The sequence below is a fragment of the Acipenser ruthenus genome, chromosome 26, assembly GCF_902713425.1.
Source record: "Acipenser ruthenus chromosome 26, fAciRut3.2 maternal haplotype, whole genome shotgun sequence".
NCBI lineage: Eukaryota > Metazoa > Chordata > Actinopteri > Acipenseriformes > Acipenseridae > Acipenser > Acipenser ruthenus.
In genome coordinates this window covers 24,488,448-24,512,642 of record NC_081214.1, presented here as the reverse complement: position 1 = coordinate 24,512,642, position 24,195 = coordinate 24,488,448, and the positions used below count along the sequence as shown (strand labels likewise).

General features: G+C 37.8%; 1 protein-coding gene across 4 annotated transcripts in view; it reads left to right on the top strand.

Moving 5' to 3' along the window:
• The window catches only part of LOC117430552 (teneurin-1-like), a 162,407-nt gene that overhangs the window by 47,597 nt on the left and 90,615 nt on the right, over positions 1-24,195 (top strand). For all 4 annotated transcript variants that reach the window (XM_059001084.1, XM_059001085.1, XM_059001086.1 and 1 more), the window contains exon 3: positions 4,060-4,320. In XM_059001084.1, coding sequence (XP_058857067.1) covers positions 4,060-4,320 — 261 coding nt within the window. The remainder of the gene's footprint in view (positions 1-4,059; positions 4,321-24,195) is intronic.

Genomic DNA, 24,195 nt, shown 5'->3' with positions numbered 1-24,195 from the left:
TCCATATCAAATGATAAATGATTCATACCAGTGTAATCTTTGCTATTCTGAAAAATCTGAAATGTGTTAATGCAATCTGTAGATTGGATGCATGCATCTTGTTTCTGGAAAAGTAAACTCTGGACATCCACAGAAATGATCCATCATGAAGTTCCTCTTAGCATGTTGAGCATTTGGATTCCTCAAGGCTCCAGTATATCACATACGTAAACTATGCACAATCATCAAATGGGATTGTGAATAAAGAGAATTACAAATTGACAATCTGTATATATTAACATCAAATCTTACTTGTAAAGTATCCAGCTGGTCTCCGTATTGAACACTTAATTGATGGGTAAAGACTTCTATATCAAAGCATGCATATTCTGGGGGAATATAGACAGCTGTTGTGAGGCAGCAGCCAATTATGTGTCTGCCCTTTAATCTCCAGTTGCATAGTGCACTGTGACATCATCTGGGTCTATGTCCCCAATGAAGCCCATGGAGTGCATCACGCTATAGCCATCGTATCTGTACTGTCATCTACTCCCATTGGTGCAGTACCTATGCTGTATACAACTGATGCGTTACAAATCTTACCTCCATTTCCAGCAGCCCAGAGGACAATCCTTAGACACTGATGCAATGGAGATAATAAAATCCAAGATGGAATGGGCTGCTGCTAGACGTCCAGGGCTGACTACAGAAGCAATTTGGGATGATTTTATCCATTATAGTCTTTTAAAAGTAAACGCTGCTTTCCATGTAGTGCTTCTACATAAGCTGTGTGTTTGAAGGCTTGTTCTGTGGCAGTACCAAGTTACAACACTTGCAAATCACTGAATAGCATCCATCTACTCAGCTACAGTAAGCTTCATTTCGTCCATGCAATCTGAAAGCCAAAATATTATAGCCAATTGTAAAATATTATAAAATACAGAGTTGTCTTTCTATCAATTACTCTTCATCTTTAAAAAATCTATCTATCTATCTATCTATCTATCTATCTGTCCTGTATATGTCACTTCTGAGCAGATGACTGGTGCAATACTGTTACTTGCATGACTGCATGTGTTGCTGATATTTATAGCATGTAGGAACAACTTGCTTTTGTATTACACTCTTCAGTTTGCACATACAGTATTCAATCAAATGTTTAGCTAAAAGATATAGCAACACCATGGTGTACATTCATATTATTGATAGATCTGAAAGCTATCGTTTAGCATCTGTAATGCAATTGTTATATTTGTATGTACAATGAAGAGGATTTCTCATGTCATGTAATTTCAGGAGGATGTAAATTGTGTGCGGTTTGAATTCCCTGTGGAATAGAGGTGTATACATGTTTCTCTGCTGCCCTGAGCGTGTGACACAGTGTTTAACAAGTGCTAGAAAGCCGCTGTCATATAGCATTAGTGTGACTAGAAGCCAGAGAATGAAATCCCTTTATATGACCTTTTGTAGAAACATTATGTATGAAGGAGCTGCTGAGGAAGCTTAAATAATATATTCAGTCATGTTTATAAATGCAGAAAGGAAATGCTAAAGTGGCTCTTTTTGTCAAGACTTGCCCTTATTCATCTGAGTGTAAACAATTGATTCTAGCATTTAAAAAGAACCAAATTAATAGTAGGGTACACTAGCATAGTTATCGGACCATCATTCTAACTTAGCTGATCTTATTTCCTTCATTAATAATTGTACTTCTGGTGCAATGGAGAAACAGTAGATAGCACAAGCTGTATATTATGAGTAAGTGTGTTATGGATACTGGAACAACCCAGTGTATACCGCATTCATCACAGTTTATTACTGGAGAGGGAATCAGAGCAGCATGTTTCAGTAAGGCTTCCAAGTCTAAACAGTAGCAGAGCTATCCAATCAGATGTTTTAGGCTCATGAAAGCTGAGGGACAGTGTTGTGTGCTACAGTCAGGTACAGCGCACATGGGCGTCATGAGAGCTTTCTCTTAGAGCTCTGCAGCTTTAAATATGCTGTTGATGACTTTACCATAATAATACTAAATAACAAAAACTAGGATAACTTGTGCAGTTAATTAATGCATAGACATCCAAACATCCTCTTAACTTTATCAGAGTTGCTTTTTTAATTGGTACTTTTTTTCAAGTAAAGCGGTGCCATAATTAAAACTCACCCCCAAAGGTTGTTTGGGATCATCAAACTCATTTAACTTCTGAACTAATGGTGAGAGGCTGGGTAATTAAGTCGCTGAGCCACTTAGCCCCCTGCAAGTGTTTTTTAATTACCTACTCCTCTCCTGTTGTAAGTTCAATCGAAGGATAGTGACGCAATGGTATTGTCACTTATCGTACAAGGGTGGTCCAGTATTTCTGTGCCCTGGTCGAGGGTACACTTGCCAGTCAAGCTAATGTTACCAAACTTTGTATCATCTCAGATATTGTTAAATGCTGCAACCTTACCACCCCTCTATAGAAGGAACTAGCTGTGTTGCTCAGTTTTCAAAATCTATGCTTGCTTCATCAATCAATGCAAAAATAGGAGGATTGGCAAACACAATTGCAGCAGCTAAGGTCATTTTAAAATGATCTAGACAGCATTCAGAACTGGGCAGACACATGGCAAATTACATTTAATATAGAAAAGTGTAAGGTACATCACGCAGGCAATAAAAAAGTCCATTATAAATACCATATGGGAGACACTGAAATTGAAGAAGGAATCTATGAAAAAGATCTATGAGTTTATGTTGACAATGTGGGGAAGCTATAAAAAAGGCCAACAAAATGCTCGGATATATAGTAAAAAGTGTTGAATTTAAATCAAGGGAATTAATATTAAAACTTTATAATGCATTAGTAAGACCTCATCTTGAATATTGTATTCAGTACTGGTCACCTCGCTACAAAAAGGATATTGCTGCTCTAGAAAGAGTGCAAAGAAGAGTGACCAGAAAATATCCTGGTTTAAAAGGCATATCATATGCAGACAAGCTAAAAGAATTGAATCTATTCAGTCTTGAACAAAGTTCAAAATTCTAAAAGGTATTGACAATGTCGACTCAGGGGACTTTTTCAACCTGAAAAAAGAAGCAAGGACCCGGGGTCACAAATGGAGACTAGATAAAGGGGTATTCAAAACAGAAAATAGGAAGCACTTTTTTTACACAGAGAATTGTGGGAGTCTGGAACCAACTCCCCAGTAATGTTATTGAAGCTGACACCCTCAATAAGCTACTAACAACCAAGCGAGCAAGATGGGCCAAATGGCCTCCTCTCGTTTGTAACCTTTCTTTATGTTCTAATCATGACTTGATTTCAAGAATCAGGCTTGAAGGACATGGAAAATAACTCTATGGATCTGCAACGTATGGATCTGCAACATGGGCAAAACAATTGCAAGACTACACGATGCCTTACTTGCTGAAACTTTTAACAAAGAGCAGTAACACGGTCATCTCTTTACATGTCATCTCTTTACATGTCTTGTTCTCTTTTGAAAATTCTGCCCAGCAGTGCTCTTTGACCTATGCTTCTTAGTAGCTGTTTGATCTCAAAGCTTTGTCAAGGAGCATCAACACCATGGCTATGATAACTCGTTATACAGCCTCATCACTCTCTGTGTAAAGAAGCGCCTCCTACCCTTTGTACTAAGTCTGTCTCCATTTTCCAACTGCGTCCTTTCTGTGCTATGCTTAAAGTATTGGCTAGGATTAACTTTGTTTCAGCCTCTTTTTAAAATGTTAAAGACTTCAATCAGGTACAGTCCTACGAGAGTAGAGACTATGGACTAAATTCTCAAAGCTCTTTACTCCAAATAGTTAGCAGGTTTTTAAAAAGAAAAAAGGATAAACACACCCAATAAAGTTACCAAACCAGATTTAAGCAACTTTATCATAGAAAACTGAGGGCAGTCTTAATTGTTTCATATTCATTTTAAAATTGTAATGGTGTTTTTTTTTTTTTTTCTTTAAGATAAAAATTATGCTAATAATGATTTGGAGTAAAGAGATTCTAGCCCTGTGTATTTTAGTGACAAAATTCAGACCCAGAAGTGAAAAGCTTTTTTTAATTTTTTTCATTTTGTTTTCCCCAGAAATGGAGTTCTGCGAGCCTCCTGCCCTGATGCGCCCTGGCTATCAGTCAGAGCTGCGTGCCGCACCCCAGCTCCCCTACACTATGGGGATGGGCTCGGACGTGGACACGGAGACGGAGGGGGGGCCCTCGCCAGACCACGCCTTGCGGCTCTGGATGAGAGAGATCAAGTCCGAGCACAGCTCCTGCCTGTCCAGCCGGGCCAACTCCGTGCTGTCCCTGACCGACACCGAGCAGGAGAGGAAGTCAGACGGGGAGAACGGTGAGAGCATTCCCAGTGCGGCTCCTGCCTGCTGGAAACGCCATCCGATAAGAGAGTCAATGTCTGGCATCTCAGAAACTGTAAAACTAGAGTGCAAGAGATTTTAAGTAATTGGGAAATAAAATTGGGAGCAAAAAGGGTAATAGACATGTTTTATCTGGGAGGGCAATTGGAGGAACAAAGGTTGTTCAATATATAATCTTGTTGGGTCAAATGTTTTTTTTTTTTTATTATGTGTGCATTTGATTAAAGCTATTCAATAACAGAGAAATATAATTGTCTTTTAGTTTGGGACTTAGCAAACAGGGTCAAAAAGTGATCGGTGTAGCAGTCTTTCCCTTAAATTTTAAAGTTGAACACATGATCATTCTATTTATTACGCACAATTAAAAGCAGGCAGGTTGTGAATCCACACAACAGCAGTACAGTCTGCTGATGTTTTAACCCCTTAGAGAGTTATAGATACTTTGATTTACAGCCCTGCTGGTCAATGAATACAGTCTATGAGGAGAGATGGGGATGGTGTGAATAGCAGGTTTAGCTAAAGACAGTGCCTGCTAATGTCTGCTAATCAGCAATGGGACTGGATCAGCTTCTTCTACATCTGGATGTGAACCCTGAGCGCTAGCCAGCTGTGGATTAAGCATTCACTCTGGCACAGCAAACACAATGTAATATAAATCTGGTTCAGTCTGTGTGCATTTATCCAAAATCCAGTGAACCCTCTGTACTGCTGGTGAAAGTTAGTTTAAAATATGTGCCCTGTAATGAAACTGACAGAAACCATGCCCCCCCACATCATACATAATACGAGGGAAGAGATTCTGTGTTGAAAACAGCACTTATCTGTCTCCGAAAAGTTAGATTTTCCTGTGAAAAATATTCAGTCTTTGTCAACATCTCTAAATGCAGTCTTCCATGCACTAAGCACAATGTTCCTCCCTGGAATGATTATAAATGTTTCTGTGTCTCTATAAATCTCTGTCTTTCTCTTTCTCTCTGTCTCCACACATACACACACACACACAAGCTCACACACATAAAGTGGATGTGGATTTATTATTGATGCAGTATTCTTTTTCATCAGCACAGCAAAGTCTTGACCCCTTAATACAATCCAGCTGTCATGAAAGTAAACACTGTTGCAGACGTGTCAGAACAATCAAACACAGTTGTCCTGGTTGGAAATGGAATTATGAATCTGAAGTCCCTTTTGTGTTGTTGTTTGTCATCAAAGGGCTTTTATGAACTACTTAAAGGTCGAAGGCTTCAAAAAGAAATACCCAACGTGCTTTTGTTAAGTGTTCGGGCTGGTGACTCAGTGAGGTGAGTGCGCCTGCATTCATTTTCACATTCACTGTTCAATCCTATCACCAGGTTAGTGATTGTAATGCAAACTGAAGCAATCAGAGCTTGTGCATTCCTGTGCTGGGATGGTAGTGTAAGACTCAATGTGCTTATGTTTGTGACAGGCAATTAAAAATAGTGTGGAGCAAAGGGAGGTTCATCTCGAGTTTACCTTGGATCTTAACAGAAGCGAGGAACCCCCCCCCCCCATCTATCACTCAGCGACTTTTAGTTGAGCCGTCTTGGGGTAATAGAAAGAGACATCATGCACTACAAACACACAGCATTCATTGAGATACTGTATATAATGTAATTATCTAATCTTACTAGCATACAAAATGTAAAATATAAAACAGGACAATAGATTTACAATATGTTTTTTTTTTTTTGTGGCAATATTTATTAGAAATAACACCCCTACTTTTTGATTTAGAATATGTGACAAGGCTCCAACTGTCTGTGTCCATCCAATATACGGACAGCTGGAACCTTGCTCGACCAATCACATTGGTTGTTTCACATTCCATTGCCAGCCCTGGATTATATATATATATATATATATATATATATATATATATATATATATAAAGATCCACTATTAAAGTTGGCCTGCCTCACTATCACATTAATCAATAGCCTCTTTGAACTGGGAAATGCTTATTCACACACACGCACGTGTAGCTGTCATTATGCAGACCTTGTATGGACTCTCATTAGGAGGAGATGCACTGTTCTGAACTTCACATGGTCATCGATCACCACCAGGGTGAACGATGAGGCTCAGCTTAATTATGATCAAAAGATTTCTCTTACACCATTACGGCTGGTTCCATTTTAAACCTTATTTTGGTCAGTAGATAGAAAAACAGACTACCCAAACCTAACCCTAACTTAACCATTTATTTTGTAAGAAAACTTAACAGTCTCAAAATCCTGCTCGTCTGATATATATATAAATAACATTCCGGAAGACATAAATCACATTTTCATTATTACAACCCTTCTAAAAGTGTGGGATGTTAAAGAAAAATGACAAATTCTTTGTCATAATACTTGAGGCTTGATGCTGGGGGCCTGTAATGTAGAGACATTTTATTTCAGTTCTGATATACAGTACTTTCTGCTCCTGACTACTGTCCTCTATTTCTGATTACAGCTGTATTTCAATAATATCTGTTAGCACTGACAGTTATTGCACAAACTGTAATAAATCAATGTTAACAAAGAAATGACAGGATGAGTTTCATGCATTCTTCTATGTATATGCCATCTGATATACATATCTCATATGGTCAAAATCAAGTTAGGTTATTACAAAGCAAAGCAGCATGACAAAAGCCAGAGCCTCCAGGAAAGATAGTTCATACGAGTAAAACTACACAAAAACAACACAGAATAACGAGGTATTATTTGTAAAAATAAATAAATAAATAAATAAAATACCATTCTGGGCTTTTCAGCTGATCTAAACTTTGGCAGATCAAACAGTGCCCAATGTTTAAAAGAAGGGGACTTTATGGAAACCAGTATCTCTAACCATGTGCACATGTCTCTTTAGAGCTTGTTTGTCTTAAAAATAAGTAAAATGCCATGTTTGTTCCTATTTTTAATATTTAAACTTTTAGATCAAGTGATTAGACCCCAAAATATATGGTCACCGTGCGACGGACATTCAATTTCATTGGAAACTGGGAGACAGGAACTGACTGTCGGACGAAATCGGTTGTGGGATACAGCAATGCTTTAGATGTGCAATATTGTAAAAAAATATCAGGTATTTAACACGGTCGGCCACATAGGAAATAACAGTAAAAAAAAAATGTGTAAGAATGATGGCTTGATAGCACTAGAGCGAAAGTGCTGGTTTGTCTCTCTGTGAAAGATGATCTCTGCGTTTTACTCCTTTCAGAAGCTTTCAGGCAGCAGAGTTGCTGTGATTCAGGGTTTATTCCAATCACATTCTGTGTGAAGCAAATGGAGACCCTTCCCTGATCTCTGTATGACTGATGGCCGGCCCTAAGCAAATCTTACTTAACATAATAATAATAATAATAATAATAATAATAATAATAATAATAATAATAATAATAATAATAATAATAATATTTTTTGTTTTACTGAAACTGTTATTTTCATTCAAATGACCTTCTGCTGCCCCAGCCTCGATGAACAAACAGTGTCATTCCTTTGGGGGCCCAGGCATATAATTCTCCTGGAAGCAAAATGATCTGTTTTTGTCTCAGAACAATCAGGATGTATGCTTTAGGGCAAGTGCTGGCCGAAATCGGAAAAAATAACCACACACAAATGCTGCAATTCGATACTCAAAATAGCAGACAATAATTTACAGAATGACACAGAGGTGCCTGTGGTGGTTAAAACAACAAAAAAAAAATATATAATACTAGCTGCTGCATTTTAAGGAGAAAAATATCATTGAAATTTATAACACTGTGCACTGACACACATAGAAAATGGAGGAGCGTCCAAATTCTAAGTGCTTTATAACCCTGCGTGACCTGGACTGACATTACTTAAAGTGGCCATTCTCTGAAACCAGCGTGGGTGGCTAAGTGAAGCATCAGCGTTATAAATTGTGCCTCTCCTGTAATTAGCAGTTGGAGTCGTGATTAATTGGAATGGTGAAAAAAAATGTGATTGGTCTTCTGCCATTCTCCAGTCTTTTAAATTTTGTGTTATACCTCAAGTCAGACTTTTGAAAACTCTAAATACATGCCTCTAATAGCAGTGAGACTCCAATCATGTTGCAGTGCCAGTCAGAGTGGATTCAGGGTGCTCTCTTTCAGTCTGGGAAGCTCAAAGCGAGCAGCAGCAGGTGGCTTTAAGGGTTCTTTACCATCCAAATCGAATGGTTAAGCCTAATGAATTGAAGTCATGTCAAAATACCAATTACAAATATAACTTCTCCTTTTAATAAAGTGGATGAGCTTCTTTTTTTATGCTGGTTTTGTTATTAGTAATGTTTTATTCATGAGCCCCAGTCCGTGCTTCAGAGGCGGAGGTTGTTTTGAAAGTTTTTATTTGCTGGGGTGGGAGGGGTCATTCAAACACTTCTGTTCCGTTTGATCTTCTCCCATCCAGACAGCCCATATTATTATTATTATTATTATTATTATTATTATTATTATTAATAATTTATTTGGCAGACTTCTTTATCCAAGGCAACTTATGTGTGTTACAGGGCAATAGAGGGTTACAGTGCAAGATTAATATTTAAATACAGTTTACAGTAAGTGCAAATAATACTACTAAAATACATTATGAAATAGGATGCAACAAGTTAGTATTACAAGAAGTTATATCTACAATGACATATTAGCAGTGCAATAGTGCAAGGATAGCTCATCAGCTGCGGATCCAGTAACATGGTGTGTAGGTCAGGCGAGTCCAGTGTATAGCAGGAGGGGGGGATCAAGAGATCTACAAGTGCACATTTGCTTGTTTTTTTTTTTATAGTGTTCCAGCGGAACAAAGACCGCACTTTATAAAATACAAGCAGGGGGTCTGCTTGCCGCAGTGAAGGACCATGCTTCTTTTATATATCTTTTTGCTCTGAAAGATTAATTGCATTGCAAAGGCCTCTGAATCTTACCAGAAAGCACTATGAGATCAGGGGGATGAAAAGGATTACATTTTAAAATATTGACTTTGATAGATGTGCCGTGGCAGATCAGTAGATTATAGGCTTGTCTCCGGAGGCTTTGTCTGAAATTAGACTGGAGACCTATACATGTTTTCTGTGAAGAAGATGCACCCCAGGTTGCTAATGTGGTTTTGAAATAAGCAATAACACTGAACTGGGTGTGCTGCCCTTGTGTTGTGTACTACGCCTCTCAACACATATGAGAAGTATGGGCGTAATCCACAGGGACAGCTCAGAGGGTGTTGCTGCTCTTAAACATGTCTATGAGGTAACAAGATCTAATCAGGGAATTCTCTTACCTAGCTCCTGGCCAATCAGAGCACCTGGTATTCTACAAGTCAAATATATGTGTTCAAAGGGGTGGTCAGAATGACTTAACCTGCTAGTGTACAGATAATGATTCTACCCAAGCTCTTACCATGAGGACAGACAGTCTCCTAATGTGCCGTGCTGCCTCCTGGAGTAGAATAGCTGCAATCATATCAGATCAGGAAGTAAACCATGCTTTGATGTGTTTGTTGTGTTGTTGTGCACTTCAGTCCATTTTAGGGGCACTGTGGTTACAGTGTAACCCTGGTGTTGATACAGAAAAGTGGCTGGCTATTCCACCCTAAAACCTCAAAGTGCTTGAGCAAGTGCATGTCCTTGTGTTTCTATCTGCACAGAAGCACGGCAGCTCCAGATTGAATAAGCATAAGTAAAACAGAATAAAAGGCTCATTGCAAATCAATACCATATTGGTTGTAAAGTAGCAAATAGTGACAGATTATCCTCGGCAGAGTTGCATGGGTTTAATCTAAATGTCGTTTTTCTTTACAATATGAGAGCTCAGAGAGTAATTTACTTTCAAGGCATAAACCTGATGAAAAGAGCCCTTGTTTACCGGCCTTTGTGAGGCTATTTCTTTTAGCTCAGAAAAAAAACAATTTAATCTAGTGTCGATGAAAAGCAGTCAAATGAATTCTGATTCAAATGAAGTCTTCTGTCGTTGTATCCTGAATATGTTTTATTTTCCTTTATGTAATATTATTATTTAATTATTTAGCAGATGCTTTTATCCAAAGTGACTTACAGAAATGATAAAAGTATATAAGTTGCATATATTAAAGTATGTACTACAGTTATTGGTAGTCGTAGTCGTAGTAGAATTACTTAATTCATATTTGCATGTAAAGGAAATACAATTCTGATACAGCATCATGTTTTTCATTTTGAAGAATTGTAAACAAGATAGAACACACCTCGATATCTCAGCCTTCATTGTGTCAGAAGTGCCGTGCTGTTAGAAACTGAGTTTTAGGTGGTGTCAAGACAATTTAAAAAATGAAATTCAACAGACTGCAAAGAAACGGACAGGCGAGCACAGGTGTGATGTATTGTAGTAGTGAGCACAGTTTACATGATGCTGTCAGCTTGTCACAGGTTTTACTTTTGAAAACTCAAATCTCATATAGAGCCAAATTCTGTGCTTGAGCAGGAGTGCCACGGAAGATACTATTCTATCCATTAACACTGGGCAGAACTCAGAGGAGCTATCAGCCATCAGTCAATCTTGGTGCTGACTTAAAAACAAGAATCCTTTGTGATAAATGATTCACTCTCCTCTGGCTTGAGCTGGAGGGTAGGTTCCCATTGTGTTATTACTAGACACCCTGATTTTAAAACACTCTTTGGTAAAATTCGTCCCTCAGATCCGAGTGGGAAGTTTTTTTGGAACTCTTAATTAATCTTCCAGCTCTTTCATTTATAATTATAATAATCTATAATTTAAAATAGATATATGCATAGTTATGCTAATGCTTCAAGATATCATTTATTGGATTAAGGCCTTTATTTTTCACTATGGCAGCTTTGAAAACTGCCAGATTGCGATACTGCACGGTCCTTGTAGATGGACAGAGAATCACTGCTGGGATCCATTACTTGGGGAGCTGTCCTGTTTCTTAATTGGTGGAGCTTATTCCATGCTTTTTTGGAAAGTTTGCAAACAGTTTAATTATGTGTAGAAGTCACGTCAATAGTCTGTCTGTGCCTTGCTTTCTATTATGTAGCAAATGGAAAGCATGTTGCCTTCTAACAAGATACTGTCTGTGTCATCTGCTTCTCAAAGTTGCCAGCTCTGATTTAATTCAGCTTGAACTGAAAAATAAATAGTTTTAGTATAAATTACAGTGACTTTCCTGTGATCTATCAGAAGGAAAATTTATATCAACGTTAAACAGAGGAGCGGAATCAACCCCTGCTTTGTTCCCTGTAGATTAAAGGCGACAGTATTGAGAAGTGACAACAACTCCTGGCACCTGGGCTTTGCTGAATGCTGTTAACGTTAAAGGCAGCTTGGATGAATGTTTCTGCTGCACCTTCATCTTTTTTCTCTTGTTGTTGTAGGATATCTGAGCTGCTGTTTCCTTTTCATGACTGTAGCCCTGGTGAGATGAGCAGCTGATGAACTAGACTTGTACTGCATAGCAAATAAAGCTTTCTATCAAAGACGTGATCCTGAAAAGGGGAAAATAGCAAGCAAACACATAGATACCTTTTGTACAAAGCAATCTCATTGGCATTCTCTCCAAAACACACTCGCTTCCAACATGTACCAAAACGTGTTGAAGGGTAGCACATACATGGAGGTGTAACAAGGGGAGGCTTCGCATTAACCAGCGATCATGCAAGCATTTTAACCACTGCACTAATGAGCCAGGCTTTCTTGCTAGAGCAGTTATAGACCTTTTAACCTAGTCTCACCTGCAAGTGTCAGTGCCTGCAACAGCAATGCACCCGAGTCAAGTCAGTAATGAAGAGAGCAGACAATACTAGAGAGCACAGGCACAGTACGCCATGAGCCTTGGTCTCTCTGCTTTTTTTGTATTGTATATATTTGCTGGTAGCAATATGAATTAATAGACCCATACCTTTTTTTTACAAGGTATAAAGCTAATTTCTATCCCCTGTTCAATGTAATATTTAACCTTGCGATATTAGGAATGCGCCTTTCCTCTAAGCAGCAGGATTGAGCTGCTGTGGCTGGCACAGAATCAAGGCTTCCTCTCTAAATTCACGGAAAGCAAACGTGGAGCCGTTAGGCATTGTCATATCAGCAGCTGCAGGGTTGCAGGTAGTCTTCAGGATGTGTCTGCACTGTGAGATATTCAATGGAAAAACGAGCCAGCCCTGTCATTTTCTCATGATATTCCCCTACCTTATATTCTTATATGGAAAGTGGTATCCGGTAAGTCGATGTGCGTAGCCCTATGCAAACACTGGCCAGTTGTTTTTTGTTTTAATTCAGTACAGCACACACCCTAACTCCCCTGGCAACTGCTTGTTTGTTGGCTCATTGACATGTGTTACAGCTGCTGTCCCATCAACGTCCCGCTGACGAGGTGTGAAGGGCTGACACTGCAGTGAATAAGGGGATGAGTAAATGTGGGATTAAATTGTAATAACACGTAGCCCTTGTCTGATTTCGACTCCTAGCCAGCAGAACAGCACACCGGATTTCTTGAAACCAGGGTGTGAGCAGGTAACCCAATTAGAGGAAGAAGATAAATAGAAATAGTACTGTGTGCTACTTGTGAATTATACATTTCTTTGTTGTGTAATCTGTAGATTGTGTTTCTGCCTCATTTTTATAAAGATTTGTACTAAGATATCAATCTTCCAATACAAAAAAAGCTAAATATCTGTTTCCCAATGAATGAATTATTAAGCAACTAGCTTAGCAGATGGATATCTGTCTACCCCGAAGGTGATTCTATTGAAACTTAGGAACTCGTTTTGGTGAGTTGTATAGATTTTGGAGGCTTACTATGTTCTTGATTTAGTTTGGTTTCTTCTCTATTGATCCAGCTCTGAAAGGTGATTTATTCTATTTATTGAGGTAAATGACAAAGAATAGCAAATCATTACTGGAGTAGAGATTTAGAAGCTTTGTGTGCAAAAAAAAACCCAAAACCAAATACGGTAATGATAGCTGCAAACAGAATAGCAAGCATTTTGTTTTCTTGACGTTGAATGAAGCTTGAATGATCCTGGCAAAGTCAAACTTACAAGAAAGACATCAGGAAAAAGCATTATGTGTGTGGCTCTGCCTTAACCACATGGGATTTCACATAGAAGTATATGACTAATTCTGACCAAACAGGTGTGGGTTTCATTTGCAACAGCATATTCCCAATTTGCTTGTAACTGTTGATTTACAGGTTGTTGAAAGGCAGTGTAGAACCGTCACTGATATATATATATATAAAAAAAAAAACATACTGATCACCCTTCTTTACTTACTGCATCGCTGAGAATCTTAAACCTTTCAATAGGGTTGCTTCAAAAGCTCTGTATTTATGCTTTGCATATTACTTCCCAGCGCCCATTGGAACACTAAACACTGTTGAGCACCAGCGACAGTGACGCACTGGTGTGGTTTAGGTGAGTAAGCGTAAAAGCGTTTTATATCTTTTATAGTGATTGATTGAGAGGTTCAAGATGAATAGGCTGCCTGGAACAGCGGTATCACACAGTGGTTCCATTGCAATTCATACCAGTTGGGAGCCATATGTGTTAGCATCTCATTTCAGGCACAGGTGTGCTTAAGCATCAGCAATATACTCTTCATTACATAATGGGGTGTGTGTTTAAAGTGCATGAGCATGATTAGGATTCACGTAATTAGATGTTCTGTTACCTCAACTAAAAATAAGGAAGAGGAAGATTTACGATTGATTAGAGTTATATTTGGATGAATATGGTATGGAAAAAGACTGGATAAGGTGCAAAGGTTGGAAGAAGTAATTAAGAAGTATTATTGCCTTCCAGGCAGTGCTGACACAAAGTTGTTGTAAATTCCCATTAAAAAATTCAGTATAAAAATTCAAAGTAACGCTTGAATGAAACCGATGACAGTCCAGAACAAGATCTTTTCAGCTACCTGATGAAGACCATGCATACAATACAATCAATTCATTAATTACAGTTAAATTGAGATGTCTGCTTAGTGATCACTGTAATCAATATTCTTTCTGGGACAGAAACTATTAGCTCTACATCAAATGTGCTCCAGACACTAGCGTATGACAGACAGGCCTGATAAATGAGCTTCCAGCTAAGAATTTGTCAGTGGATGATGTAGTCATAAATTGATAATTAATGATAAAAAAATAAATAATAATAATAATAATGTACCAGAATATACAGCAAAACAAAGTTGACTGATGTGAATGCTAATTTGACTAGAAAAACTCATTTGTAAGAAACTATTGTTTATAATTAAACGTCATTAGCTGGGTAATAAATATTTTTTAAGCTGTGAAATCAACACTTCTATAGCATGTATGTCTGATGCTATATTCTGATTAACCTGATATCTATTTGTAAGTATTTTACTTATTACAACATGACAGATAATCTTGTGACCCATGTGCGTTCTGAAGCTGGTCTGTGTCTTTTGATTCGGATCATGGATATAAAGTATATTTTGTCAAGAGCGCATACACATGTTATCGTGGATTTATAAACAGCACTGATTCATAAACTCCATATACTCCACAATGATAGAACTGCAAAGAGTAACTGACCGCTTGTGCTTTGATTACATCAACTCCTCTATACTGAGTGTGGCTCTGTAGAGACATGTTATTCGATGGCACCAGGGATAGAAATAAGACTCCCATTGCATAGCAGTTTGAGCCATTCCTGGTTTTACTATGGATTTAATAAGACACACCTGAGCTTGTTACCAATACACTGTGACTCGTAGTAAAACCTGGAATGGGTGAAATTGTGATGCAATAGGAGTCTTATTTCCATCCCTGGGTGGCACTATAGCACTGCTATGGCTAGGCTGTATATTTTTTGATGGTTTAATGCAGTTCCAAGATAAAAACAAATATATTATGAAGTGTTTCTACATCATTTTTCCATTTTCTATCTCTTTTCCCTTTTCTTTCTCTTCTCCTCATCCCTTCTTGTTTCTGTTCCTTTCTCCTCTCAGTTAGCTCCCTCGCTGATCATATTGGGAACTATGGCATTGCCTCTTGCACCTGTCTCAGTCAATATGCATCATTAGCATCAGAGAAAGCTTGCGTGACTTCAAGGTCTGTTGTATGAACCATGCCTCTATTTTATTCAACAGAGTGCATGGAGGCTGCTTCATTGTTTAGACCAGGGGTGCACAATTCCGGTCCTGGAGGGCCGGAACCCTTCCTGGCTTTTGTTCCAACTGTGTTCTAAATTACTTAATTAGACCAATAATTGGTAATAATTGGTCCAATTAAGTAATTTAGGGCAAGGTTGGAACAAAAGCCAGGAGGGACACTGGCCCTCCAGGACCGGAATTGTGCACCCCTGGTTTAGACAATAGTTTAGCAAGGCTTTTTTTTTTTCTTCCTTGTTCTTGTTAGAGCGTTATCAGTATTTTGTATTGTTTCTAGTACATAACATCATTGTTAAATTGTGTTAAATTTGGCAAAAGACAGGATGACCATGGTTTAGTTCAATGTTCACCGGGACACGTTGAAACAGTTTACATATATATATATGTATTTTTAAACTCACATTGCAGTGCATTCTGGGACCTGTAGTCTTGCATATCTCAAAGGAAAGGGACTTGCACTTGGCTGCAAAAAATAAATAAAACAAAAAATAAATAAAGCACAACTATCCCGTAGAATTACAATTCATTTAAAAAAGATACTGGATCTAGATGTGTTAACCTGACAATAGTCTTGCTTTTGGTTTATTTTTGGTAGAATCAATTTATGTTACACATGGTTCTTCTGCTGAAGGAGAAAATGACCTTGATTGTTAAAGTAGTCTAAAAGGACCTGTGAGTGACAGATTGCATTAGGTCTGCTTTAGTAACACACGTGGCACATCTAATTCACTTGTGTTTATTTTTACCAGCAGGAAGGTCTGATTGTTGCTTTCATGCCAGGCTGCAGTTCATTCTCCTGTTGCTTATACAGGCAGCAACCCTGAGCTGCAGAAGGAGACAATAGTTCTTAAAAATAAGAAACCGTATTTTTTTTTTTATTCCGATTTTTCTTTTTCTTTTAGCTTTTACAATTGTACAATTAAAACAACAATCATTTTCTATCTCCTTTTTTAATTTCTGTTTTATTAAATGTAATGGTAAACTGTTAAGTGTGTGTGTGTGCGTGCGTGCGTGCGCGTGTGATGCGCTTTGGGATCCGTGTGATGAAAGGCGCTATAGAAATGTGTATTGAATTGTAATTATATGGGAAATAAATTACATAGCAAGCAGTATGTATATATATATATATATATATATATATATATATATATATATATATATATATATATATATATATATATATATATATTGTAACACAGCAGGGAGGGGGTTAATATCCTCCCTGCAGAAAACATGTGCGTATGCACATTTTGTTAATTTGCTTATTGTTTAATTGTTTTTCTGTTAATTGTTTTATTGTTAATTATCACCTGCACCTGGCTATGATTGTAAATTAGAGCCAGGTGCAGGGTTTATAAGGAGAGCAGTCAGTCTGCTCTGGGCTGCTGAGTAGAAGGAGGCAGAAAAAGGTACTCTGCTTCTCAGCAGTCGTGAGGTAAAGTGTGTTGTATTAAACCTGTGTGGTTTTGTTTACTGTTTGGTGGGGAAACAGCCTAGCTGTCCCACTTGTAGTCAGGGTGTTCCTGTGTGTTAGTCAGTGCTCGTAGAAGAGCTAGGTGTTTATTAAAAGTAGCGCTCCAGCGCTTAAAATCCATTCCAGTGTGTTGGGTCGTGTTTTTAAAGGGGCTAGAACCGCGAAGAGGGTCGATTCATTTACTATATATATATATATATATATATATATATATATATATATATATATATATATATAATTACACACAATATACACACAGGGTGATTAGAAAGTAAGTTTACCACATCAATTATATGGTGCATTGATGTCATAAACTTACTTTCTTATCACCCTGTATATTATGCTGCGTTGTGGCGCATATTCAGAAATTGATCCAGATAAACATGCAGTGTGGGAAGCTTCTGAATGAACAAAACTGATTTGTGTTAATGTGCTGAGGAGATAATCCATAAATGCTTTGGCTTTTAGTTGTTTATAGAAAATGTATCTTGTACTCTATGTCCCTGAAGTTCGCCCATTGAAAAGACGGGACAAATGAAAACCAGGGAGCAGTTTTTTGTATTCCAAGCTGCCCTTGGATGATTCCCAAGGGCAGGTTTAATTTATTATTCCACTGGAAAGAAAGTACTTTTAGGTGGAAACTCAAACAGCTTCGGAATAACAAGTCCTTCACCATTTGTTCTGCAAACAATGCTGATAAAATGCTTGTATTATGGATGGGGAATTCTGCCAGCTTGAATCCGCAAAAAAAAAAGAGAGAATGACGAATATCTATCAGCAACAGTTCCATTCCATTATCGAGTTTATAATAGAATGGCACTTATCAATCTGAAATGTCAAGCTTGATAATGGATTGACCTCAGTCACTCTGTGCTGAATGTTACTTACATTGGCTGAAAGCACGGAGGGCATGTGTAGAGATGGCTTTTACTTTACTTCTGGTTTTCCAGGGAGATAATTGGTTTTGCAGTAATTGGAGTAGCGATTTACAAGTTACATTCCTGCAACCAACAGGGTCCTTGCATTTGATTCTGGTTTACATGCTCTTACATTTTACTTGAAAAGATTGCACAAATACTTGAAAAGAATGTGTAATATTGATAAGAATGCATAAAAATGGTAATGTGGTAGGCATATTTATCCAGAGATGAAAGAATAAAGAGATAAATAAATCAAAGTGTGGGACAATATCATCTCTAACATTTTTCTTTTAAACTTAGATAATGGTCCTCTATCAAGATATCAAAATGAACATTTTACTTTCTTTTTATATATAAATGAGTCACGCTAAATAGATGTCAGTTTATATATTCTGTTTATATATAAATGAGTCACACTAAATAGATGTCAGTGGAAGATCCAATAACAGAGGTCATATGATTCAACTTGCATTTCAAGTAGTGAGTAATGTATAGCAACTTAAGTAGTTTTCGATCAAAAATTGTATACGATTCAAATTCAATTTTTCAATTTTGGAGCTTCGGCTGTCAGAAATGAAGCAATAGAGTCTCGATTAGTGGGCATTGACGTCTGATAATTGACCACTCATGCATTGGTTGTCCGCCTTCTCTCACAATTCTAATTTGCTGTGTGTAACTGCTTTGCTTCTGTTGGGCCCAAAAGCTATATTCATATCATTGGTTGTGAGTGGTTAATACAACAACAACAAAAAAATGTTTAATTGTTATTTTAAGCAATGCCTTGGTGGTCAACTACTGGGAGTTTAATGGACCTTCCTGATTTGTGGACCTCTGAAAATGTTCTGGGAATTTCTTAAAACCGTAAGAAGCGAACATTATTATGAAGAATCTTATTAGGGGCTAGTGCTCAGCTTGTTTGACTATTTTTTCACAGAATATTGAGTAGCGTATCCTAAAAAAAAGTAATCACTTTTCAATCGTGGTTCCTCCCAAAACATAATAATGTTTGAATCCATTTGTATTTAGAACCATGTTTTACCTTTGCAAGAGTAGGATTTACAAAGATTATCTGATATGGAATTACAAATTGAGCATTCATAAGATAAGAGAATATTCACCTTGCCCTTGTTTTTTTTTTTTTTTTATACACTCATTAAGTGAGGCTTACGCAAAAGCAGTTATGCTCTACATTATAATCAAGCATGGCATCTACTGCATACCCTTATAAAACTGTACTGCAGTACAGTAGAAGCATAGCAAAGTGTAATAAAACAAAGGCACTGTAAGAATTGTATGGTAGAGCATATTAAAAAGCATGGTAAACCATGGTTAACTGTGGTAAATGCAAAACTAGCATGCAGATTGACCCTTTATAAGGGTAAACCATTTCTTAAATTGGCAAGTTTCTATTTTTAGATGCAATTAACCTAAACCAGTATGCTATAAACCAGTGGGCTATCCCTATCATTTTGTAATCCTTTTAACAAGAGATAAGGGTGGAATATGTCAAACCAGGTGTTATAATGAGTAGGGATGTGTGATGATCGGCAGGCTTGCGGGCTAGCAGTGATGTTCTCATTTAAACCAATATCTACTATGCTAGAGCCTCTGGTATCCCCGCGTGTGTTAATGACCATTACGCAATTTCCTGAGCTTCGAGAAGAGATTTTCCTCGCTTCACTTCTCACTGTTGATTGGGGTATTCTGATTATGAGAGCTTATGCTATTAAAAATGGCCTCTCTGGGTTCAGAGATGTTAATAGACTTGTTCGGGTACTGTACTGCCTGGCAGGTTTATCACCAGAAGAGTAGAAACGTCATTGACCCTGCTGGCTTTCAGACCCAGAAACTCATTAAAAGGTCTTCATGCTTGGTTCCGGTCACAGCCCAGGAACATTGTGTACAGACCTGGCAAGCCATCTGAAGTAGTCACTATCATTGCCGGTATTAAAAAGATAGCATACTGGTCTGTACAGTTTTCATTTATTTATTTATTTATTTAAGAGATCAAACTCTAAAATTCACTGATGAGAGTTTCCATTAAAAAGTATCCCTTCATCCCATTGACTTCTGTATACAGTACAATATGTAATAATAATGTACTTAGTGAAGTGAGTCATGGCTTGCCCCAAAGCCCCTTGTCCCCAGCTACCCATCAATCAAGACTTGTTTCTCCAACCAGCACCCCAAATGCCACATTTGTAGTTGCAATTTTAAAACACAGATGTTAATGAATTTTCAACTGATTTAGTGTGCCAGTAGCATTGCATATGGCACTGTGTTCTTTGAATCAGTGATTAATGGCTTCATTGACTGGGTTAGAATAACAGTTTGTAATAGAAGAATGAGTAAACAGTGCTGACTAGTCAATGCAGCAGCAAAGAACAGGCTGCAGTAGACATTGCAATACAGGGGTCAGCCGTGTTCTTTTGGAGGCACAGGAAGCGGTTTGTTTGATGATTATGTATGCAAAATACACACATCCTATTTGCATACGAGTCTCATCATCACTTGCTATGCTCCACTCTGTTTCAGTGGAAACGTTGCCCTTGAGGGTAGACAGTTTCTAGAAAAATCCTGGTGTAGTCTTATGTTCTTTTATATAGGAAATGCCAATTCTGATTAATTAAAAGATACACAGCTAGAACAAAGATACATATATACTGGGCACAATAGTCAAATAAATAAATAAATAAATACATAAATAAATACATAAATAAATGGCTTGATCTTCTTGAGATTTCATCCAAAACACGGAACAGTTTACGAAAGTTCATTTTGTTCAGTACTGCAGGTGATTGCACGCTAATGCATTACTCCCGGCGTCCCAAGGAACCCTGTGTGCATTATAAAAGCTTAGCACAGCTGGACTCTCCCAGCTGAGCTCCTGTTGCCAGCATGTGTGAGATTTACTTATTACGCCTCTCCGTATGGGGCCCTGCCTCCCAGTCCATTAATACAGACCCAGCACACTCTCTCAGCCCTCTGGGATGGCTGTGGTCACTCACGCCATGTGCAGTAATCGCTTCCAGCAATTAATCTTGCTAACTCATGGATTTCACTTGACTTCCCACTAGGCACCTGTTGTTGGTGTTTTTCAGACTTCCTACATAACTCAAGTTTGTCTTGACCATAAATACTCTACCTTGCCAGTGAACATACAATATGGAGCTACATAAAAAGAAAGCATTTTGTCAGATCAACAATTTGTCAGTGTCTTACAGTTAAGATATATAAACACAACTTCAATTTGTTTTTAATCATCAAATATGTATTATCATTGGTTGTAACTATATGTGTATTGCATGAAGGAACCCAAATAATATCTAAGCATATTTAGGACCATCACAAAGCATTTGCCCCAGTGCTATGTTTATGGCATAAAATTATAAATAAAGAATAATATCCCAAATATAGACAAGAGATGTATTTCACAGGTGGGGGTAATGGGGTAATGCAAAATTCATTTTTAGTGTCTTATTCGTTTATTTCAATTATGTCAAAGATGCAAAAAAATGTATTTCATTTCAATAAAAATGAATGGAAGATATCGAATAAATGCCAATATGTGTTGGTACATGATATAGTTTTGTACAATATAATGTCGGCTATTAACAGATTCCTGTTTTTTGAAGTACGTCAGACGTTAAAAACAATTGAACGGATTGTGTTTCCCACGATATTATTTCGGGGAATAGGTGTATTTGAACAAAGTGGGTGTAAAACATACAGTTGTACAAATAAATGCTTCGTGCATGCATGCGTTACTAATATTTATTTCTGTGAAAAAATAACACTGTGGCGGTTTGCTGTGCAAGACAACATCAAAGAGGTCAGAACAGAAAAAAGCGGCTTTGTTGCAACCTTGCATCAATCTCGGAAACCCCAAACTAAAGACTTTTTGTCCCTCTGCAGCTTTTTATCAGGGCATCTTCATCTTGTTTCCGTAGTGTCAGGTACTGTATGTATGACTCCTGCCATTCTGAAGCTTTGATGTTGAATAAATCTATGAGTTTAAAGTATTCCACATTACACAACCTGAAACATTCAGTTCTGACGTGTCTCTCAGATAGAAACTACTTGTGCTTGCTTTTGCTGGCAACACTATCGGTGAGTTTAACAAATCTCATTCGCTCAGCAATTTCACAAATAAAACCCAAGGTTAGAGGTCTGTGCTGTGGCTCATTTCATGAATCAATGCAAAATAAATAAATAAATATAACAGTTAAAATCCGAACGCTCCAAGCTTGTTTTTTTTTTTTATCCCAAGATGGGAAGCTAATCCAGTACCTGCGTCCAGAGTAATTTTAGATAAGTAAAGGATCTAGGTGAATGGAAATGGCTGCTGTGCCCCAAATTGACAGAGCAATAAAGGGAATGGGGGGATTACCTTTAAAGGATTATTTGTTCTAAACTAAAAGCAATGGGTCTGGTTGAGAAGAGTAGACTATGAAGGGCGTTTTCTAGACCACAAGGGCTATTTCCATGAATGTGCAAAGCAGGTCCAGATAAACTGTCAACAAACACAGCGCTCTGCAGACCGGCAGGGTTTCCTTAATGCATTTGCTAATCCAACAGAGAGATGAACCACCGAATATATCCTTCCTCCTGTAACGAAACTGAACTCCCATGCAGTTTGCATGAACTGAAAATGAATGTTGACTGCATCAGCAGAGGACCACATGAGCTGTACTGTACCAAAGCCCTCAAGCTGCCATACCCACTTACTGCCAAACAGAACTTCTCTTTCAGCTCCGTGTCAAACACTCGGCACAGAAGCTCCAGAGCAGAACTCTCCATACATTTTCTTTTTTCAATTGGAAAATATATCTGGATCGAAAAATAGCTTGCCTGCAATTTATATATTTTTGTCTGTGGTTGTCAGCATGGACACAAGAGCATATTAGATTCAATGCCTATCTATCCTTAGTTTAAATATTCTGTCAAATCAAGCAGCTACTCTATAATTCTCCTGAATCCATTTGCCATCACTTTAACTCTTATCAGCGCCTGTCTTGCTCTTCACCTTTGGTGATGGCAGATTCATTAAGTCATCGAGTAAAGCTGAAACATTCTGCCCAGCGGGAGATAGATAGCTTCCTTTTTCCCCGGCCATCTTCTATTAGCCAGTCGTAAGACTTGCCAACATACATTTTTAATTGACTCACACTTGTGTACATAGCAGGCTGTTTCAAGCTTAGCATCACTTATATAACACAAGCCATCAGGGGCACTCCATTGTGGGCTCATGCAGCCCAAAGTCCTCCCCACTTCTTCCACCATCTGACTACCTGTAATGCATTTGTAATGCACTCTATCATGGATTGAATCAAGACGGTCAAGGTATCTTCCTGTGTCATCTAAGCCTGCTATCTGCAGATCATAATACAATTTGAAAATCGTTTATTGGCAATTGCAAAAAAGGAGCAAGGTGTGGTTGATAACCTGGAATCTGGAAAGGAAAATGGGTAAGCAGTTTAGCAGTCTATGATTATTTACTATAGTGAGACATTGCTTCAGCAACCTAATAGGAATTGGTCCCAGACAAAAGAAAAAAAACATACGAATATAACATACGACCTCAATGAGAAGACAAGTTGATTACATACAATGCTGATGGGAGAAGGTTTCTGATAGGGATCTACATGCATTTGTGAACAAACTTGTTCTGTGAATATTAACATTTGATTGAAGCTTAACTAATTCCCTCCAAGCGTGTGTTTTTGTGTAAATGTGTGGGTGGCCGTCTGAAAATGACAACCACTTATTATTGGTCTACTGCTGTGTGTGAATGGAACCTGACACTTATTTTCTTCACTTTAGCAGAAGGAAACCTGTTGTGTAAAAAGCTGTGACCTTTTTTTCTCATCTTTTTTATTACATTGTCTTCCTGCCAAATCAAACAGAACAGTGTAAACAGGTATTTTAAGATTAGTTAACCTCACCTTCTAACCTTGTCGTATTTTAAACAGGGATGACATATATATATTTTTTTATTGACTTCACTGCGCTGTAACAATTGATTTTGGCATATTAGTGACTGATATTTTCTTCTGAAAATGTTGCATTTGGCAAGTTAGTATGTAAGTCATTATCAGCATGAAGTTCACGTCCTTCATTCAAATGGCTGTTCATTTAAAAAGCCTCTTTTATAATGGCCCGTTCTTGCCAGGTTTGGTTCAGTAAGTCACCACAGTTTCTGCATCAAGAATTCAAAGCAGGCAATAGCTGATCTCTCAGTACAGAGGACTTTGACACATGCAATTCTAATTATTAAAAAAAAAATTGCTACTGCCCTTGGCATACCATGCAAGCTCTCGAG